General features: G+C 34.9%; 1 protein-coding gene across 1 annotated transcript in view; it reads right to left on the bottom strand.

The window, feature by feature from the left end:
• Positions 1–124: 124 nt before the first annotated feature.
• LOC113082126 (zinc finger E-box-binding homeobox 2-like) overlaps positions 125–21,818 on the bottom strand; it is a gene marked incomplete at its 3' end in the record, with an annotated part of 31,756 nt that continues 10,062 nt past the window's right edge. The window contains exons 2-7 of the mRNA XM_026254001.1: positions 10,993–11,199; positions 7,885–8,067; positions 5,570–5,772; positions 5,382–5,490; positions 3,399–4,435; positions 125–307 (exon numbers count right to left, since the gene is read on the bottom strand). Of these exons, the coding sequence (XP_026109786.1) occupies positions 125–307; positions 3,399–4,435; positions 5,382–5,490; positions 5,570–5,772; positions 7,885–8,067; positions 10,993–11,199 (1,922 nt within the window). The remainder of the gene's footprint in view (positions 308–3,398; positions 4,436–5,381; positions 5,491–5,569; positions 5,773–7,884; positions 8,068–10,992; positions 11,200–21,818) is intronic.

Below are 21,818 nucleotides of genomic sequence, written 5' to 3'. Positions count from 1 at the left end.
ATACAATAGTTCAGCCACACACACACACACACACACACACACACACACATACATACATATAGATATATTTGATGTAAACTGTTATAATTAAACGTACTCATGTTAGGTAAAGGCTGTACTGTACCTGTGTGCTCATATTTATGGCGCAGCAGAGAGCTGCTCTTCTGGAAGGTTTTGTCGCAATGTCGCAGGCGTACAGTCCTTCCTCCGTCTTCTTCAGCCTCTTCCTCCCAGGACCGATCTCTCCATCCATCCCATCATCCATCAAACACAGATACTCCACACCGCCACGATTCAGCGCTTCAGCCTGCCCAGAGAAAAGAAGAAAATATTAGTTATTATTAGGCCCGCATGCAATGTGTTCCTCAATATTTCACACAAAAACATTAACTTAGAAATCAAGATCGTAGATTAACTTAAAATCCTCAAACCTAAGATTTTGGAGAAAGTAGTTGACAGGCACCTTCAGGACCACCTCAAACTCAACAATACAGCACAGAAACAGCTTTAGTGAGAGTCACAAATGACCTGCTGATGACAGATGACGCTGGTTCACCATCACTCCTTGTCCTCCTGAACCTTTCTGTAGCGTTCGATACCGTTGATCACGGTATACTTCTCAACCGGCTACACCACTCTATTAACTCTTAATAACACTGTCTTGCACTTGTTTGAGTCATACCTCAAAGACAGATCTGAATTTGTGGCTCAAGGCCCCGTTCACATGCGGTGGGTTGCGGGGTACCACAGGGCTCAGTTCTCTGACCTATCTTATTCATTTTTTACATGCTCCCCCTCGGCAAAGTCATCAGTTGCTTCAGAATTTCTTTCCATTGTTACACTTATATAAATTATACATGAAAACTGATACTCACACATCATCATCATCGTCATCATCATCATAATCAACTCTACCCACACTCACTTGTCTGGAGGAGATTAGGGCATGAATGAATTAGAACTTTCTCCAGCTGAACCGCTCAAAGACATTCTCATTGGTTCTTCTCATCAGACAGGATCATCCACCATAACCTGTTTTACATTTCCTGGCCAGGACATTCCCCTATCGACCATTAGTCACCAATCTCTGCATCAGGTTTGACCCTCATTAAACCTTTGAGGCCCACATTAAAACATCTCGGCAAAACATCTTTTCACCACCTCAGGAATATGGCTCCATCTCAATCCCATACTCAAAAAACTTGCTTAAAAAGTTTTTCAGTGTTTACATTTGTTTTAGTGTTTACAATCTAGTGTTAATTTTAGTTTGCAGCGCTTGTTTAACTTAATATAGCACTAAGATGTTCTGCTTTAGAAATAAAATGTATTTTTATATATGAATATGAGTGTGTTAGGAAATATGGGTGTATTTCAAGACACAGTTTGATATTTTCAAATTTCTTAATCTTTTTCTTTTGCAGTTCATTATTATTAAAGTATTATTATATGTAATTCGCCATGTAATTTATCAAATATTAAATAAAAATTTTTAAAACTCGCCTGAAGTAGTTTTAAATGCATGTATAACACCACATTGCAAGTTAATATCTAAATGAACTTATTTAGTTACTGCACTTTCATTTACGTGGTCATAATTCTGGAAAACAGCATTTGCTATTTTAATCCGGCATTTTAATCATGCAATTGTATACAGCACATTTTTATTTACCAGATGTGTTTATCTAGAAATTTGACAGTGCATTTAAGAGAGACTCACTTTTGTTAGTATATTTGATCCTTGTGAAGCAAATGCATGACTAGGACTACTGTTTTCTAAATATACTTGAATATGTCACCCGTGTAACGTTGAGATGCTGAGATATGAGTGTGCAGGCGTGTGCACTTGCTGCCCTTTGACATGAAGTGCAGGGAATTTCCCTGAGCGTGGCATGTTTGTTTATTGCCTCAAGCAGAGGAAATCATCTCACCTTCACATGGATGTCAGCCGCAGCTGGTGCAATATGAGGTGGTCTTGCATTATATGCATGTGTATATATATAGTAAACCTTTCATGCTTTTATGACTAAGAGTGTAAAATCGATCTTTCTCATTCTAATATAATTTAATTTGCTTACTAAGTACAAGCATTCCCAAAGATTAAAGATTAATGCTGATATTACATTAATAAACTAAATAAAATTTAAAGTATTCTGTTTTGTAACTATTGGATTTGGCTAATTTATTGAAAGGTTTTAAACGATTGGTTTTCAGAACATCAACCATGAATACAATTTGTTTTGGCTTTTAGTTAAAATCACTTTTTTTTTTTGTCAAAACGAAGTTAAATGTAACTTTTAGTAGATACACTTAACTATATTATCATCTGGATCTAATCTGCTAAGTGTGACTAAAAGGCATAAAGATATGATAAACATCACTGTTTTCTGCAAAGCTGCTTTGAATCAGTGTGTGTTGTGAAAAGCAATACAAATCAATAAAACAGTCAGTGTTGATAAACAATTAAAAGTTGTTTCCTTGCAATAAATAAACAAAAATCTAAACCAAGGGCTACTGGGTATTTCAAAAAAGGAAATAATGATGACAATATGTTCCACCCCAACTTCCTGTTTCAACAGGAAATATATCTACACAGGACAGGAAACTACTTGTCAAGGTGTTACACTGGTCTTTTTTGATGTTTTTCACATTAATTTAATTTTATTATAAATATTTAGACATTTTTGTTATAATGCATATCATATTTTTGTATAATATTTTGTATATTGAATATTGTATTGAATATTTTATTGTATATATTTAGATTACATTTTATAATAATGAAAACCATATTTACAATATTTTCATTCACATATTTAGATTACATTTTTGTTATAATGAATATCAATTTCTATTTTTACATTTGTATTAATCATATTCAGAACACAATTTTGTTATAATGAATATCATATTGGCAATTTTATTACATATATTTAGAATACATTTTGATTACAATAAATATATTTTTCTTTTATATTTTATTACACATATTTAGAAAAAACTTTGTTATAAAGGAATATAATATTTAATTTTTTTTACACATATTTAGAATATATGTTTGTTATAATGAATGTGATTTTTTTCTATTTTATTATACATATTTAAAACACTTTTTTTAAAGTTAAATTTATTTTTATTTTATATTACAAATTCAGATTTTTTTTTTTTTGGTTATAATACACACCATATTGTATTTTCATATAATATTACAAATGTTTAAATACACTTTGTAATAATTAATAAAATCTTTCCTTTCACATTTTTACAATACATTTGTTATATAAAATATCATGTTTTTATTTTTATATTTTATTACACATATTTATAACACATTTTTTTTATTATACATATAATTCATATATATTTTGCAGTAGCCTTTATTTCATTGTGTTTTCTCTTACCATGATCGAATGTCTTTCATGTTGTATTCTCTTCAGCATTGACTCTGACTCCGCCTCCATCATATACGCCACAGGAGACAGGAAGCCCGGACTGGGCACGGGTGGCGTGAGAGGAAGTGATGTCAGACCGTTGTGTCCCAAACCAGGGGGGATCATGTGATTTAAGAACGGGAAGCTGCTGAACATCGTGCTGCTGAACAGTGGCGACGCTGTATAGGCCCCACCCACCTGCTGCTGGGAGGGCGGAGTCAGTCTCTTGAACACGCCCTCGTGATGCATTGAGTTGCCATTACACGCCAGATTCTGCGGCGCGGCCGAATGCGCTTTGGGAATAGACAAGTCTAAAGGTTCGCTCTGGATGTGGTTTGGTTGCCGTGGCGACATGTTGATTGACAGGTCCAAGCTTGGAGGAGAGCCGAAGCGTGAGCCGATTGGATGCTGGCGTTCAGGTAAAGCGGGTGACGTGGGTTTTCTCGGACTTGCACTTCCTTCGCTTGGCCAGCGGTTATCCAGCTGCGCGGGTGTCGGTAAAGGCACGAGGATCTGCTGCGGCACAGAATGCCAAGACGCCCGCTGCGGCGACGACAGCTCTCTATAAGGCGCGTGATTGGTTGTGGGCGATGTTTGGATGTCGTACAGCCGAGAGAAGTTTTCAGTTTTCGCTTGTTTCTCATCTCTCACCTCCCTCCGCAGCATCTCTTGCAACAGGTGCTCGAATTTGCTGCGCGACTGTAGCAGCGGCAGAAGCGATGTGCCTTTAAACACACCAGTCCTCAGCGCTAGATCCTCTGCCGGGTCCCACGAGTGGCTCAGGACGGGAACAGATGACTCGGGCAGGAACCGAGAGCCCTTTCTCCCGCTGACAGCAGGGGGCGACGTGGGCGAGGGGAAGAGGTACGCGGGATGGGCGTTATAATGAGCGATGTTACCTGTCGCGCCGCCGCCGCTTAGACACTTCTTACTGCTGAGGTGAGAGCTGTAGGAGCCCGAGTGACTAAAGCGCTTCTTACAGTTCGAGCATTCGTACGGCTTCTCACCTGAACAGGAGAAAACACAGAAATGTGACATAATTAGACATTAAAACGAATAATCGCGATTAATCACATACTTTCATCAAAATAAAAGTTTATGTTTATATATTATATGTGTGTGTACTGTGTATATTTTTTTGGTATTTATAAATAGATACAGATATATGTATAAAACGATTAATCGCGATTAATGAAATTCAAAATAAACGTTTATGTTTACATACTATATGTGCGTGTATATTTATAAGGTATATATATAAATACACACATGTGTATATATTTTAAATATATATTTGTATTGCAAAATAATTATTCACAATTAATTGCATTGGAGAAACACAGAAATGCGACATCATTTGAAAGGGCAGCAAAATGAAAAGTCGCGATTAATTGCACACTTTTATCAAGATAACATTTTATGTTTGCATACTTTATGTGTATGCACTGTGAATATTTATTAGGCTTATTTAAATACACACTCACACATTTATATATGTTTTTTATTGTATTGCAAAAGGATTAATCGCATTCTAAATAAAATGTTTACAAACTACACAGTACATGACCCTGGAGCAAAAAACAGTCATCATTAGGATATTAAGTAAAGATAAGTTTCATTAAGATATTTGATAAGTTTCCTACTGTAAATATATCAAAAATTCATTTTTGATTAGCATCCTCAGATTTTCAAATACTTGTATCTCAGCCAAATATTGTCCTACCCTAACAAACCATACATCAATGGAAATATTATTTAGAATTAATAATTCTGACTTTTTAAGTCAATTATTATTTACCAAAGTACTGTATGACTGTTTTCTTAACAATTATTTTTTCCTATGTGACAGAAGTTGATTTATACACATTTCACTCCAATTTCAAATATATATACAGTATATATATATATATGGTCATTTCTTGGTGAGATTCGTTTCACGCTCGAGTCTCTTACCGCTGTGAATGCGCAGGTGCTCTTTGAGGTGATGCTTGTATTTAAAGGCCTTTCCACACTGATTGCACTTAAACTTTCTGTTCTCCAGACCGGGCTCAGACATGGAGTTCTGGAAGAGATGTGAAATCATGAGCGTGCTGTGTTTCTGTTTATGTGTGGTTAGTTATGCATGCATTTGATGTCAGCACCTTGTCTTGAGTCTGGTGAAGGGTCAGGTGTCGCTCCATCTGAGCGCGATACGGCGTACTGTATCCACACAGAGGACAAACACTGTCTCCTCCATCCCGGTCCTGACAGAACTTCATGTGTTCCTGCAGAGACGCGTTGTGCCGGTACGTCTGCTGGCAGTATGGACACATCTGAACGGCGTCAGGGTTTAAGGCTCCACTGTCTGCACAAAGAGATTCCGGTCAACTTTGGTTTTGCGATTCATCTTTGAATAAATTAACATTTTTCACATTTCCGGGTTTCTCAGTCAGACTGATAACAGTAGTCAGAAGTCACATGTCCATAGACGCCACATTAGAAACACCCTCCCAGTAGCATTAACTAGTTATTGATGCTAGGGTGATATAATACAAAGCACAGTATAGTGTTATAAATGTACATACATTAATAAAAAATCTAAATATAAAAAACTTTCAAGGATTTATGATGCAGTCAAAGTCTTTTGAAAAAAGGGTGCATTCAGTTCATTTGTGACATATATATATATATATTTATGTTTATTTTTAATAAGAGCAGTTTTCTTTTTGTGTTTATAATGTTATTTAAGTGTTACATAATATAAAATTTTCTTAAAACATTCTACTAATTTTAATTTATTATTCAAAATATTTAGCGTTTTTTACATTTTCTAATTCATTGTACAAATTCATAATTTATAGGTTACAGAAGCATTTCTTAAAATGTTCTACTGACATAATTGTTACCCAAAATATTACATTATTTAACAGTTTTTATTTTCTAAGAACGTTAAACGTCAAGTTTTCCTGCCGTGATTGTAACATTATTTAAATGTTACAAAATAATTTCTTAGAACATTCAAGTATAAATAACAATATTTATTTTAGAATGTTGATCTATTATTCAGTGTTACAAGAAGGTTTATTAAATACTAATACATTTTAAAGAACATTCCATAAACATTACTTTAAGAAGATTTTGTCCCGACATTTATAAAACTTTTAATAAATGTTTGTGAAAGTTGAGAGAACGCTGAGGAAATCATGACAGAATTATAATTTTTGGATGAATCATTTCTTTAAAGTGGTCATGAAATGGAGAATCAAAATGTTCTTGATATTTAAAGTAGTGTTAATTTTAGCACCCACTTTTTATTTAATCGTAATCTTAGTCTTACTCAAATGTACATTTTAGCTATCATATTTAGTCAACCTTGTCCTGTTTTTGTTTAGTCAAGTTTTAGTCTACGAAATGTTTTAGTCAATGAAATCTTAGTCACATTTTCGTCATGCTATGTAATGTTTAAACTGACAAAAATTATTTTTGATTATAAAAATTATAATCATAAATATTGTCATTTGACAAATTTACTTAAAATGAACTTTTATTGCATTTTCACCAGTAAACACAAATCAATAGAATGTTGAGTCATACACGTTTTTTTTAACAACTAATCAAGTATACTTATTTATTATAGAATATTTATTATATGAATTAATATAAAAGACTTATGCACTCTCTGTCTACATTATGAAAACTGTTAAAACAAATGAAAACAAATTACAGTGAGTACAGAAGTCCGCAATAATACTTCGTCTCCTTTTTTGATGAAAATTACAAGACATTTTAGAAAAGTTTGTATTTTTTGAAAACATTTTACTTTCTTCTTTTAACTTAAACAAAATTGAATGTCGATATAGTCATAGTTATTGTTTATTGACCTTATTGTTGTGTCGTCGTTGTCCCGTTTTAGTCAAAAATCTAGTCGACAAATGTTTTTCGTAATAGTTTTCATTAACAAAATATACACTAATTTACACATACTGAGAAGTTGTTAGAGAGAAATCCACATGTAATGCTCATTTCATATGCAAAGATGTCAGCCAATCATAGCAGTGGGCGTTTACTTTAAACTCTCACAGAAGACACGCCCCTTCCACTCGATCATTTATTTTTAAAATTAACATTTATATCTAATATTTGACTGTTTTTAATGAAAAATACATTCACTAATTTAAACAAAAGAGTAGTTGTTATAGTAAAACCACAGAAAAAGTTTTTTTTGAGAGAGAAATCCACATGTAATGCTCATTTGATATGCAAAAATATCAGCCAATCATATCAGTGGGCGTTTACACTGAAGTCTCACAGAAGACACGCCCCTTACAATCAAACATTTTTTCTAAAAATTACCATTTATATCAAAATTTTGACTGTTTTTAATGATTAAAAATATACTCTGATTATATTTGCACCCCAGGACAGATTATAAAACAATAATAAAAAATAAAAAAACGTAAAAGCTCTACTAGTTGACCTTCGACCTCGGGTGACTTGTTATCTCCGGGTGACCAGCAGACGGGCGACATGTCGCCATGACCGGAGTCTAAATGATACGAGCTGATGGATCCGTTGCATTGTTGAGCGTGAATCGGTCTGAGCAGTTGTGACACAGAGTCATAATGCGACCCACCGTCCATCACACGAGCGTCAGCCTGACCTGAAAGAGAACATGCATCAACATTATCATCACACTGCTGGATTTCTTTACAAAAACAGGCTGAAAGATAAACAAACGGTACTGTTTTCATCTTAAAGTTGAGATTCATACATCTTCAAAAAGCTCAATAAATGATCTCTCATTGATGTGTGGTTTGTTCGGAGGACAATATTTGTCTGTGATACAACTATTTGAAAATCTGGAATCTGAGGGAGCTAAAAAATCTAAATATTGAGAAAATCATCTTTAAAGTTGTTCAAATGAAGTTCTTAGCAATGCATATTACTAATCAGACATGAAGTTTTGATATATTTATGGTAGGAGACTTCATGGAACATGATCTTTACTTAATATCCTAATGATTTTTGTCATAAAAGAGAAATGTATAATTGTGACTCATACAATGTATTGTTGTGTATTTCTCCAAATATACGTCTGTGACACTGATGACTGCTTCTGTGCTGCAGGACACATTTATAAAAACAAACTTTTATTTATTACTTTTTTAATTATATTTTTAAATAGTTTACCAATTAAATTGACTGTCTTTAATTACATTTTGAGGGGAATATTATGCCATGTTCATATTAACATTAGATTTATTTAAAAAGTTTAATAATGCTTTCAAATAACAAAAAGTACATGCATTTTAAAATATAATAAAATGTATATAGTAAACAAACATTAGAAGTTAATTTCTATAGTTTATATATACATTTATATTTTAAAATCTAAAACAAATAATCACAAAAGATGCATAAAAATAAGAGAAGCAAAGAGTCTGGCATTATTTAGTCCAGATTAAAATGCAAAAAAGTTTAAAGAAAAGTAAACATCAGGTCTTCAAGTATTTGTCTGGATGTATGTATGTAAATTCTGTCTTACATCACAGTTATAAGTTTCCTTACATCAGCCTGGTGTCATTCGTGTAGATCAAAAATTTTGTTATTGTGATTCTCTCTAATGAAATATGAAGAGAAAATGACTCGATTGCTGCAGAAATCCTCCCTTGAAACCAATAAGCCTAAAATACGAGCAGAAGCGCATGAGGAGGGATGCCAGCGCTGCGCCACGACGCAGGACGAGCTCTCAAATGTTTGCAGATGTTGGCATGGGCTTTCCAGCTCTCTCTTTCTCTCATGTGGCCGTGGAAGAGTCCGCGCTGTAAATACTCTGTTCTGAGCGTTTGATCTCCGGCGAACAAAAGAGAAATGCTCACAGGCTCAGTTTTGATTTCTTCAGAGGACTGTCACCTCGTTTGATGTGAGGAAACATTACGAGGCTTGATGAGCGCAGCACTTTTGACTGAAAGGATCAGACTCATTACATTCGTGATGATAATTACTCTTAAATGTGTCATGTCCTGAAGCTGACGTGAATGTAGGCCGCTCGCTCATCTTCGGCAGTTTCGAAACGTCTTGATCACATCTGATGAGTTTAAGTCGAAATTCTGAATCCTGCATAGTACAGATCTCTTCAAGAGTGAAAAACCCCCCGCACTAAAACTGGGTTTTAATGTCACTTAATAATGCAATCCTTGCATACTACTTACTAAATATTGCACACTAAGTATGCATACTACTATTTTCTAACAAAAATAACATGTGAAACAGTACATGACCTCAATATGAGAATAGCATCCGGTTATCATTATCAAAATACGTTTGTTTTTATTTATGTTCTTAGTATGGACCAGTTCTAGCCTAGAGTGAGAAAAACTAATTGGGTTTCAATGTCACTTAAAGTTACTTTATTCAGAACACAATCCTGTGCACACTTTCAAGGGCTGGAAAGGCAACTAATTTCATTTTAGGTCACGTTCAGAATGAAATCCTACTGTATTACTAACTGAACACTGCACACTAAGTATGCATACTGCTATTTTGTACTGCGAATCAGTACATGACCTCATTATGAGAATAGCATCCTGTCATCATAAATGAAATATGTTTGTTATTATTTTGCATTTTACATTTTTCTGCTTCTCAGTTCTAGGGCTAGAGAACAATGTTGGGGTTTTAATGTTACTTTAGGTTACTTAGTACACAATCCTATATGAAAAAAACACTAAAACTGGGTTTTGATGTCACTTCATGCAATCCTAGCATACTACTTAACGAAAACAGCACACTACATAGGCATACTGCTAAAAACATGTGAAGCGGTGTGCAACAGTATTGTGCTACATTGTTGTCACATGTACTCAGCATGCATCAGTCTTCACTATTAAATACTTTTTATTTTACACATTTTTGTACTTATTACAGATCAGTTAAAGGGTGAGAAGAACACTAAATGTTACACTAAACTAGATTTTAAGTCCCTTTTTTTAATACGTAATCCTAGCATACTACTTACTAAATACTGCACACTAAGTATGCATACTGCTATTTTCAAACCAATGCATGCAGCACTTTCAACATTAGTATGCTACATTGTACACGCAACCTTAACATTTTATTTTTCATCTTTGTACGTAGTGTGGACAAGTTCAAGAACGAGAAAAACACTTCATATTGCTCTTTCAAAATCAATAAATCAATGCATTTTATTCATTATTTAAATGTATATTTGAGGTTAAACCCTAGGTTTACCTTTTTTTTTCTCTGATCTTGTATTCTATTATTTTCTAGAAGTTACTGTAGTATGCTACATTGTTGAGTAGCACATAAAATAATGATGGCTGGATGCTTGTTCATGTTGAGGTCATGTGACAACGATGTAGCATACTACAATAAAGTACACTGTGTAGTGTACTTCATACAGCTTCTTTGTTGTTTCATTATAGGTTCTTCAGATCTTTTATTCTGGAGTTTAAATGTTCTGGAACTTGAAAGGAATCTTCTGTAAAACCCTGATTTTGGTTTTAATTGGAGTCTTTCTTTGGAGTTGTTTTTGCGTGGAGAGCCTGCTGGAGCGACTTACAGTGTTCAGGGTCTGCGGCTGGGATTTTCAGCGTCCTGGTTTCGGTGTCGGCCCAGCTCTCCGCACACGGGACAGGACTGCCGGGCTCCGTGCCCTCGCTGGGCGTCAGACTGACTTTATCCTGAGCATCTCTGCTGTCCAGAACCTCCATCCCCCAAACACTGCCCTCATCCTCGCCCTCAGAGCCCAGACAGCGCTCCGGCTCACCTGAGAGAGCACAGCATCAGCACTGACGTCACAATAAATAACACAAATTAAAAATGCATTGCAAAAATGTCTCAGAAATGTACTGTATCACCCGTGATCTAATGAATGACTACACAGATTGTACTTTCTTTGCTCAATATCTAATTAAAAAAAAAAAAGTTTCAGGAGTGAATTTTAAAATGTAATAAAAAATGCATCACAAAAAAGAATTGTTTTTTATCAACATACATATAATCATTTATTAATTTGGAAATAATATTTGATCATCCTTGCTCAATATCTAATTCTGTCTAATGCAAAATAATAGATTTTTACAATAAATCAAAAAATTTGCAATGCAAAAAAAAAAAAAAGATTACTTATCAATTAATATTTTCATTTATTAATTTGGAAATATTATGTTATTACCTCTAATTCAGTGAAATTTAAATAATAAAAAAAAATGCATTGCAAAAATAGCTTGGAAATTGATTCTAAATAATTGCATTCACCCATTATTGATTTTTTATTTTATAATTTTTTTTGTTGTTGTTGCAACAGGGTTTTTAAACAGGGTTTTAATGCCACTCTGTGTCACTTTGTCCTGCTGAATACTGCATACTAAGTGATCCCACCACAACATAAAAAAGACTTGCAGGAATTTAATACAAGCTGACTAACAGTTTTAACCCCAGATGCCAGCCAAAGAGTTAAGATTAAAATCATGTGAAAAAAAACCCTAAAGAAAACGGAATAGATAAAAAAGACATGACAAGTGTGAAGTTCTCTAAAAGCACAAGTGCACATGTGCAACAGTTTTTAAGCAAGCAAGTGAAAATTGAAATTCATCTCATAAATGCAATGAATGCAAAGGCTTTTTAATCCTCTCTCTCTCTCTCTCTCTCACACACACACTCACTCACAGATGTGTGTTTAATGTTTCAATTTTTATTTGGCCTAATCGCTTAAATCTTGTAAAAAGTCACAAATGTGCAGCATGAAGTTGATTAAACGGAGAACAGGCTGTGATTCACATCAGCTGGCGTTTCTACATTTATAAATACACTTGAATGGATTGGCAGCCGCAGACTCACGCCATTATAATTCTCCCAAATGGGAATTGGGGTGTGCAGTATTTCTGGGTGAAGAGCACATGAGAAAACAAAGGCCTGAAAGCTGTTAGGACGGCAGATAGTTTGATTTAGACTTCACTTGGCCTGACGTGACGTGTGTTTTAATACACATTCCCTGTGAAAGCTTTGAATCTTTTTTGTGTTCATCAAGAAACATATGACTGCGCATCTCTGTGGGCGAAGCGGAATCGAGAGCGAATCATGAAACTGGACATTATTTGTCATTCTGACCTGATTACTGGAGAAATCCTGAGCTAGTAATATGACATTTAATCATCAATGTACTTTTGGTTTGAGTCAATGTTTAATTTGATCATTTTTTTATGATCAGATCATTGCTGCACTGTTCACAACCTCTACACAGGGTTAAAACGCTCATTTATATTAGCATTATTTATTGTTTTTCATAATGCAACACAAATGCAAAAACAAACATGCTACAGAATCAGTGATTTTATGACGTAGCATTAAAAACAACACAATGATGACATATCGCTGATTTGTGTACTATTCTGGTTTAGTTGCACCACTAAGAGCGTTGCTTTTTATTATTAATAGCATTTTAAGTTGCTACTAAATGAATGCATGCAAATATAAACTACCAAATGAATGCAAATCAAATATTTCTTTGCACTTGCTTAAAAGTATGTAGAGCTGAACTTTTAAGTGCACTCAATTGTAAAAAACAAATAACACTGGCATTTATTAAATATCTTCAGTATCAGATCACTGCTAGAACAGTTAGCACTCTCTAAACACATCTAAAACTCATTTTTATTAGCAGTATTTTTGCAACTAAATAAATGCATCACAGAATCATTGTTTTTGTGATGCAACTGTGTTTCACCAAGGTACGAATGCATGGAATGATGCCGATTTGCACTATTTTGGTTTAGTTGCACCGCTAATATTGTTGCTTTTGATCATAATCATCCTTCATGTGTACGTTTATTTGCATGTGTACTAAATGCACAAATGTAAAGACATGATTAATGTATACTAAATAAGTGTTGGCACTCCAATAAAAGCTGATGTTTTAAGTGCAATCGAGTGTAAAAATAAAGAGTGGTATTAAAGTGGTGTGCAGGATGGAGTTGTGGGCGATCTTTCATCTTTAACTAACTCTGAGTTTATTAGCGTCTCTAATCAGTTGGTACAGCAGGGCAGGAAGCTACAGTTTCAGTTCGGCTGTAATGGAACAAACAATGCAGCGTTGACGCATGCAGGAGTGTGTGTGTGTGTGTGTGTGTGTGTGTGTGTAAAGACCCACTGCTGCTCACGTATGAGTAATACACCTCTGCTCAATGTATATGTCAAACACGTGCTGTTCCCACCGGTTCACTGCAGATGCAAACACACACCCACACACACACACACACACACACACACACACACACAATGCATAAAGACCAGGGTCTTTCCAGTTATGACTGTGCAGAACCGGGCGATCAAACAGATGAATGTTAAAGCTTTCATTTCACATGGAGAAACACATTTATATGAGTGCTATCTATCAGTCTATTTATCTATCTACACCACCGAGGTCTGCAAGGTCTGTTTCTCATGAGCTTAAAATGGTTTTATTTTTATCTTCTGGTTAAATTAGTGTACTAGATATGTTTTGTGTGTGTGTGTGTGTGTATAATATTGATATCTATCTATCTTTATATATAATATATTTTTTAAATATTGTATTACATTAGTGTATGTCCTTATATTAAGTAGATATTTTTGTGCATTTATTATATATATATATATATATATAAAATGTAATTTATTTTGAATTGTATTAGAATTTATGTGTCTGTAACACACACACACACACACACACACACGCACACACACACACACACACGCACACACACACACACACACACACGCACACACTACTATATATAATTACAAAATGTTATTTACTAACCATACGGAAGCAAGCTAAGAAAGAGGTTAACTAACTTTTTTTGACAATTATGAAATATGAACGCAACTCCATTGCTAGTGTTTAAAAGCATCCCATAATGCATCCCATAATGCACCAGTCCAGAGAAGTTTCCACACATTTTCATCGCCAAATCATCTCTGTTTGAGTAACTTTGAGTAAAGTTTTCTTTACTTTACCATTATTTTAAAATGCTAATATGAAAGAACGAGTCCAAACTGTCATGCTTTTGTTTCCCAGCACAGAAACTGTGACACATTTCTTTAAATAAAATAGTTAATGTTTTTTTTTAAAACATATTTATTTATTTATCTTAGCCTATAAAACCTTTGTTTGTTTGTTTTCTCCTAATTATTATTTTCCTTTCTCATCTCATCTTATTTTTCCCCCGAAAGGCAAAATTGTCTAAAACATGAATTCCTGCATTTCTAACATCAATGGAGTTAAGAAACGAATATCGGCCGCCAAGCGCATCTTCTGCATCTTCAGCTGGAAAGCCCTGAAGCAGATATTCTAAACTGAGTGTTTTGATCGTCTCAGGAAAGACTCGTGCATGCAAACTTCAAACGATTTTAAAAAAACATGTGGTAAATTGTGGTTACAATGTGAGGTAAAACCATCAAACGGGAATTGGAGATGATCAGCAGTAGGAGTCGCGGTGTTGTGTCATGGTGCAAGGAGGTGTTTCAAAACTTTCGTTCCTTGCAAACACAAAATCATTCTACCCTCATATACCCTGACCTAAAAAATGCATTAAACCTTGAATTATGAGTAAGAAAGACTGCCTACAAATACAAAACCAAGGAAGCATCATGATGTGTCACTTTGACTTACTAGAACACACACTGCTGGTTTAAAAGGTCAAGCTGCAAATACAGTGATGAGCAACAAGAGACAATACTAAAGGTCACAATCTGCGTAAAAAGCTAAACCACACTCAGTCTTACCTTCGGCGAGGTCACGTGTGCTGCGATCCGTGATTAGTATCCTTTGAGCAAACATCCAACAAGTGTCGAAGAAGTTCAACAAGACGGCGAGAATTATCTGACTCTGCTATTTTCACACTCAGACAGTGAGTCAGAGACGCACCACATCACAGCCTCAACACCTCCCACGGCTCTCTACCTCACACTACACACACACGTCACCCGCTGGGGTCAACCCTGGACAGAGCCGTGTGAGTCTCAGAAGCCACGCACGCAGGAGGTCAGTCAAGAGCGAACGAGGACGAGAAGCGCTGCACAGGTGCGTCAGATTTAAACTGGTCATGAAACTCTATTTGCATTCGCTTCTTTAATAAAATATATATTTGTACTGATTTTAATATTATATTGATTTTTTTTCATGTTATGTACAAATAGAATATACATTGCATTCACTATATTTACACTGATTATAATAAATTTGATTTTATATATAAATACGAATTTATATAAAAATTTGAATTATTTAATTATATTGATTTAATGATATATTTCGATTATGATGCATTGATATTATATTCATATGCATTTCACACACACACACACACACACACACACACACACACACACACAATATACATACAGTATATATATATATATATATATATATATATATAAAATAATTATAATTATTTAATGATTATTTCCTTTAAACAACTGTTTGAAAATCTGGAATCTGAGGGAGCAAAAAAAATCTAAATATTGAGAAAATAATTTTTAAAGTTGTTCAGATGAAGTTCTTAGCAATGCATATTACTAATCAAACATGAAGTTTTGATATATTTACTGTAGGATATTTACAAAATATCTTTATAGAACATGATCTTTACTTAATATCCTAATGATTTTTGGCATCAAAGAAAAATTAATAATTTTGACTCATACAATGTATTGTTGTCTATTTCTACAAATATACCTGATACTGATGACTGCTTTTGTGCCACACACACACACACACACATATCAGTTGTGGTCTGTGCACTTGACACCTAGGCCTTCAGTGGCGTCCTACAGTACATGAATTAATCCCCCTCTTAATAACACCATAATGACGCCAAGGCTTCAGAAACCATAAATATTACACACAAATCTCATGCAGCGAGAATGAATGCCATTACTAAAGAAGAAACCCAATGAACACAATTAAACACACAAGCATCAAGAATCATCTAAAGTAAGAGTATAGAGCGAAACTGATGGAAAAAGCATCATGAGGACAGGAAAACAAAGCCAACTCTTCGTTTAATTTCTGATATATTGTGAGTGAGATATTAACAGGGTTTTCAGAGTGTGTGGGAAGCTCTTTCACAGCGGCTTCATCAAACGTGTGTTTGTGTTCCAGACGTAGTATCGGTTCCAGGTCTGATGCATTATGGGAACCCATCAGAAGAGCGACAAATCACTAAAGACATCTCTGTATCTCAGATGCTCCTCTGAGCAAACGAGTGTCAGAAACCCCCAGAAACATCACGTGTCTAGAGCTTCACAAGACATGATCGGACCAGAAGCAACACTTCAGATCTCAACACGACTGGAGAAACATCTGAAGCCAAGTCCATAACTCAGTAAAAGACACTCACATTAATGTAAAGTGTGTTTATGCAGTCGTCTGTGCTTTTTTATAGACTTCACAAACATGGCTAGATAAAGCCACACAAACAAAGAGAAACACAATGAAATGCCCAAAAGTATCCGCTCACTTCTGCGTGTGTTAATGTGATTGGTCAGATCTGTGCTGAAGGATGTTTTCTCTTCTCTAACCGCACACAAAGTGTCTGAATCAGGTGTTTTTAGTGAATGTGTGAAGTCGGTTCTCACTGGTGACCAGTTAACTAGCATCCACTAACTAACCACTAACCACACTGACTGACTTCTAGTGCTTCAGCAGTTAAAACCCAACAAATGTCTCGTTTAAAGCGAGTTTCTGCATCTTTCTTTTAAATAAATGAGATGTTATATTTAGTAGTTAAAACGCAAGTTAGTTCAAATGAATTAAAAGGTTAAACTAGTTTTTTAAAGAAGTTAAAACACAACAAATGTATTTTTTTAAAGTGTGTTTCTGCATCTTTCTTTACAAAAAGTGACATGATATTAATTTAACATTCATGCATTTGTGAAATGCTTTTATCCGAAGTGAGTTGCATTACATTAAAAGCACACATTTGTATGTTATTAGGTCATGTTTGCCTAAGAATCGAACCCGTGACCTTGGTGTTGCGAGCTTTGTGATCTACAGTTTGATCAACAACAAAAAAAAGCCTATTTTGTGATTTTTTTATGATGTAAGCAGTAAAAACTGATATTTTTAAGCATTTAAAACCCAACAAATGTCTTTTTCTGTAATGTTTTGTTTTATGTTTGTGCACTTTTCTTTACAAACCTATTTTAAAAAACTAAATAGTAGTTAAACTAATGTGTTAGCCATTAAAACCCAGTTTGAACATAAACAAATGCAATTTTTCTGGGATATTTTGTTCTTTTTTTACGATATATATTATCATTTATATCATATCTGATAATATTCGGGAATTTTTAAAGGTGACAAAAAGGTTTCAAACACTTTTAGAGCTGATATAATCAATATAGCTCGAAATCTGATTATTTTAAAAGCAACGGTAAACAGAAAAATCACTCACTCGTTTTCATGTCTGCTCTTTTTTTTCAGAATAGATGAAGATATTCTAATGCAAACCCCTAGAGTTGCACTGTATGCACAAAAAACACCAAGACATTTTTAAAAATATCTATCGGAACATCTTGAGGATGCGTAAATGAGGACAGCATATTCATTTTCTGGTGATTAAGCGCTTCATTTGTTATGCATGATCAGATCGATTACAGTAAATTACAGTAAAAGCACCTAATTAAGTGAACTAAAGAAGCACCCTAAAGAGACAGGAGTGAAGTACATCAGTGGATCCCGATCAGTGTTCAGCTGTTGTTTTAAGGAGTGCATGGCTGTGTGTGTCGCTCTGAGAATGCAAAACGCTCTCCGTCAGGGTTGGCCCCGCTGAATCACAAGCTTCAGGGTTTACGGTAAACGCCACGGGACGAGCACCTTCAGCTCAGAGACGACCAGCCGAGCGCAGAGAACGTCAGACTGCAAAGGTGTGATTTAGCAAACAACACAAAAAAAAACACCTGAGGAGAAAACGTGCTGTGAAGAAAGTGTTTGCATGCAGATGAAAGGAGTGGGATGTGTGTGTGTGTGAGAGAAACAGAAAGGGAGAGACGTGGGACCCCTGACTCAGATGGTGTGAGATATTCAAACGACAGCCGCGGAAATTCCCTGCGCTGAAATCTGGCAGAAAGCACGATGACAAACGTTTACGCGGCGCGGCGCTGTGATGCATGACAGAAGGATATATTGTGTCTCATGCTCTCTGTTTTTCTGCGATAGAATCCATTCAAACTTAGCAGAAGCATGAAATGGTTTGAGATGAAAGAACCGGGCTTGTTAGGATTGTGAGTGAAAGCAGATTTTATCATCACACACTATATTAGTTTATGTCATCAGTATCACATTTGGAGCAATAGACAACAATATATTTTGTGTGGGTCAAAATGATACATTTCTCTTTAAAGCCAGAAATCATTAGGACATTAAGTAAAGATCATGTTCATGAAGATATTTAGTAAATCTCTTGCTGTAAATATATCAAAACTTAATGTTTGATTAGTAATACACATTGTTAAGAACTTCATCTGAACAACTTTAAAGATGATTTTCTCAATATTTAGATTTTTTTGCTCCCTCAGATTCCAGATTTACAAATAGTTGTATCTCAGACAAATATTGTCCTCCGAACAAACCACAAATGATCATTTATTCAGCTTCAGATGATGCATTCATCTCAATTTTGAAGATTTACACTTAAGACTCCGGGGTTACACACGTCTTATATATTTATTATGTATATATAAATACACACACATACATTATATATATATTTAGAATTTTGTGCATGTATTTATATGTCTATATTTATATTCATATAATTTAGATTATAAATAAATAAACATTTAATATATAAAAAACATATTTTTCTGAAATATGTATGTTCATTTGTGTGCAAATATACACAGTACACACACATATATTATGAAAACAAAAACATTTATTTTAGATGAGATCAATCGTTTGACAGAACTATATTATTTATAACTTTAATGACATAAAAGTCTGCATGAAAGTACATTTCTACCATTTAATCATATTCTGATTATTTCATCAGTGTTTCTCTCTCTTTTTTTTAATTAATTGGCCATGTCATTTTTTTATCAAAATATTTCTGGGTCTTTTCTCTGGGTAAATAAGCATGACTTCTCCAATTATTTTGTTCACTTAAATCCTGCATCTTTCTTACAATCGACTCAATCTCAAACTGATGCACAAAACCAGATTTTATTCTGCAATCAATTTGAACTCATCACAGTACAGAATTAAAGATCTGTGCTTCCGTTCATTTCTACTTAATGCCGGCAAAACAAAAATACATGAGCCAAAATTCCTATACTTATCTTTTATTAAATTTTTTGGTCTTGGTGGCTCAAAGTCAAGAATGTGTCGTCACAGTTCCGAAATGAAAGAAAATCTATCTTTTGGCTTTATAGATGATCTGAAGCTACATTATGATGTAAAAATAGTAAGAAGATGTGTGATTTAAGACAGATGTTTTCTTTAGTAACCGCTCGTGTCTTTGATTTTGATTTGATTAGCTCACATCGTTTAATGACCTCCGTGCAGATCATACTGTCGCTCTTATGTTGTAATTTAAACCATGGATTGTACGTTGCAATTAATAAAAAAAGATGACGAGCCAACTCTTTTATTTGCATGCCAAAGGCAGTTTTATTCTTGCATTTGGCGAGTGTTTTTTGTGATCTCTGTGAGCAACTCTGTGCATGTGCATCAAGAACATCACCTCAGTCAAACCACGTTTTTATTTTTTGGTGAAATGTGGTTCATGAGCATTTAAGCATCTCCCAAATCCTCAGTGTTTATCAGTCAAATGCATTGGGTTTGTGCATGCAGGCCTCTCCAGTTTATTGCTCAGATGTTGTTATTTCATCATCCAGAGTCAAATTTTGACATGCATAATTTAATTTCAAGATCTCTGACCTTTGATTGCATGTTGTTGGAAAATGCATTTAATTTCATCGCCTCGTTTCAAAGAACCTCAGTCATGCATTTTCTCACAATCATGCTGCAGAAAGTTTCGACGCTGTGTATCTTTGTACATGCACTTTTTTTTTTGCATGCATGTCCATGCATCTGTGTTGCATGTGTGTGTGTCTCAGGAATGTCGCAGCGAGTCTATGATGGCAAACACACACACCACATTCTGAATCGAACCAATCCCTCGTCATTACTGTCTTGTCTCAAATCTCTCTCGCTCTCACACCGCACTATAAATACCTTTGCTTCCCCCCCAAATTTGTTTTCCTCATCTTTTTTTCCCATCCCTCGACGCAGGAAAATGTTTGCAACATCTTCCAGGCTTTCTGATGTGGCTCTTTATTTTGTACATTCACGCAGACCGCACAATAGCGGTCGGTGCATATTAAAACATTCTCAGGGCCCGGCGCGAGAGGGCCGTTTTGAAGTTTTAATGGCGGGGTGGGGGCTAAATAAAGCTCCTCTTTGAGCTGGATAATGTGAGAGGTGGTTAGCTGCACATCAGTTGTGACATTCGCAGAGAAATTAGCCTTGGGGTTTCACAAATATGCCCACTATCCTGCGCCGGCTTTTACGAACTCAGAAGGCATTTCTACCTCCAGTCATTAAAGAATCTCGCAGCTTGTGTTGTTTAATGTGAGGAGCTCAAACCACTCGCACTGAGAAGAAGAAGAAGAAGATCATCATGTGTGTGATCTCTGCAGAGCAGGTTTCTGTGTTCCTCGTGTTCTGCATTGACTCAGCGCCACCTTGTGGAAATGTTTGGATCTGTCAGAGCTCAGATCAGATTCTACAGCACACACAACAGTGTTTTTTAATTAAACAAAACTACTTTTGTTACTTGCTGAATTAAATTCAAGCCATCCAGCAAAGGATTAAACTCAATGTCTCAACTCAACTTAATAATTAAAACAAGTAATATAAAAAAGCACTTATTACTTCTTAATACTTTTATTCAAGGACGCATTAAACTTGACATTAAAGTCATTTATAATGTTCTAAAAGATTTCTATTTCAAATAAATGCTGTTCTTTTGAACTTTCTATTCATCTGTGAATCCTGAAAAAATAAAATTCATCAAGTTTTGCATAAAAATATTGCGCAGCACAACTGTTTTCAACATTAATAATAATCAGAAATGTTTCTCGAGCAGTGAATCATCATATTTTCATGATTTCTGAAGATCATGTGACACTGAAGACTGGAGGAATGATGCTGAAAATACAGCGGAGCATCACAGAAATACATATTTATATATATTATATGTGGCATTTGTGTCACTGAAAATCTAAAAGAGCCCTCTATTACACAGCGAGATGAACTGTGTAAATGTGTGTGTGTGTGTGTGTGTTTATATACATCACAGTCCACATTGATTTGATTTGCATGTTAATTAGAATCTAAAG

Source organism: Carassius auratus, unplaced genomic scaffold (assembly GCF_003368295.1).
Source record: "Carassius auratus strain Wakin unplaced genomic scaffold, ASM336829v1 scaf_tig00035737, whole genome shotgun sequence".
Lineage (NCBI taxonomy): Eukaryota > Metazoa > Chordata > Actinopteri > Cypriniformes > Cyprinidae > Carassius > Carassius auratus.
This window is presented reverse-complemented; position numbering and strand designations above follow the sequence as displayed.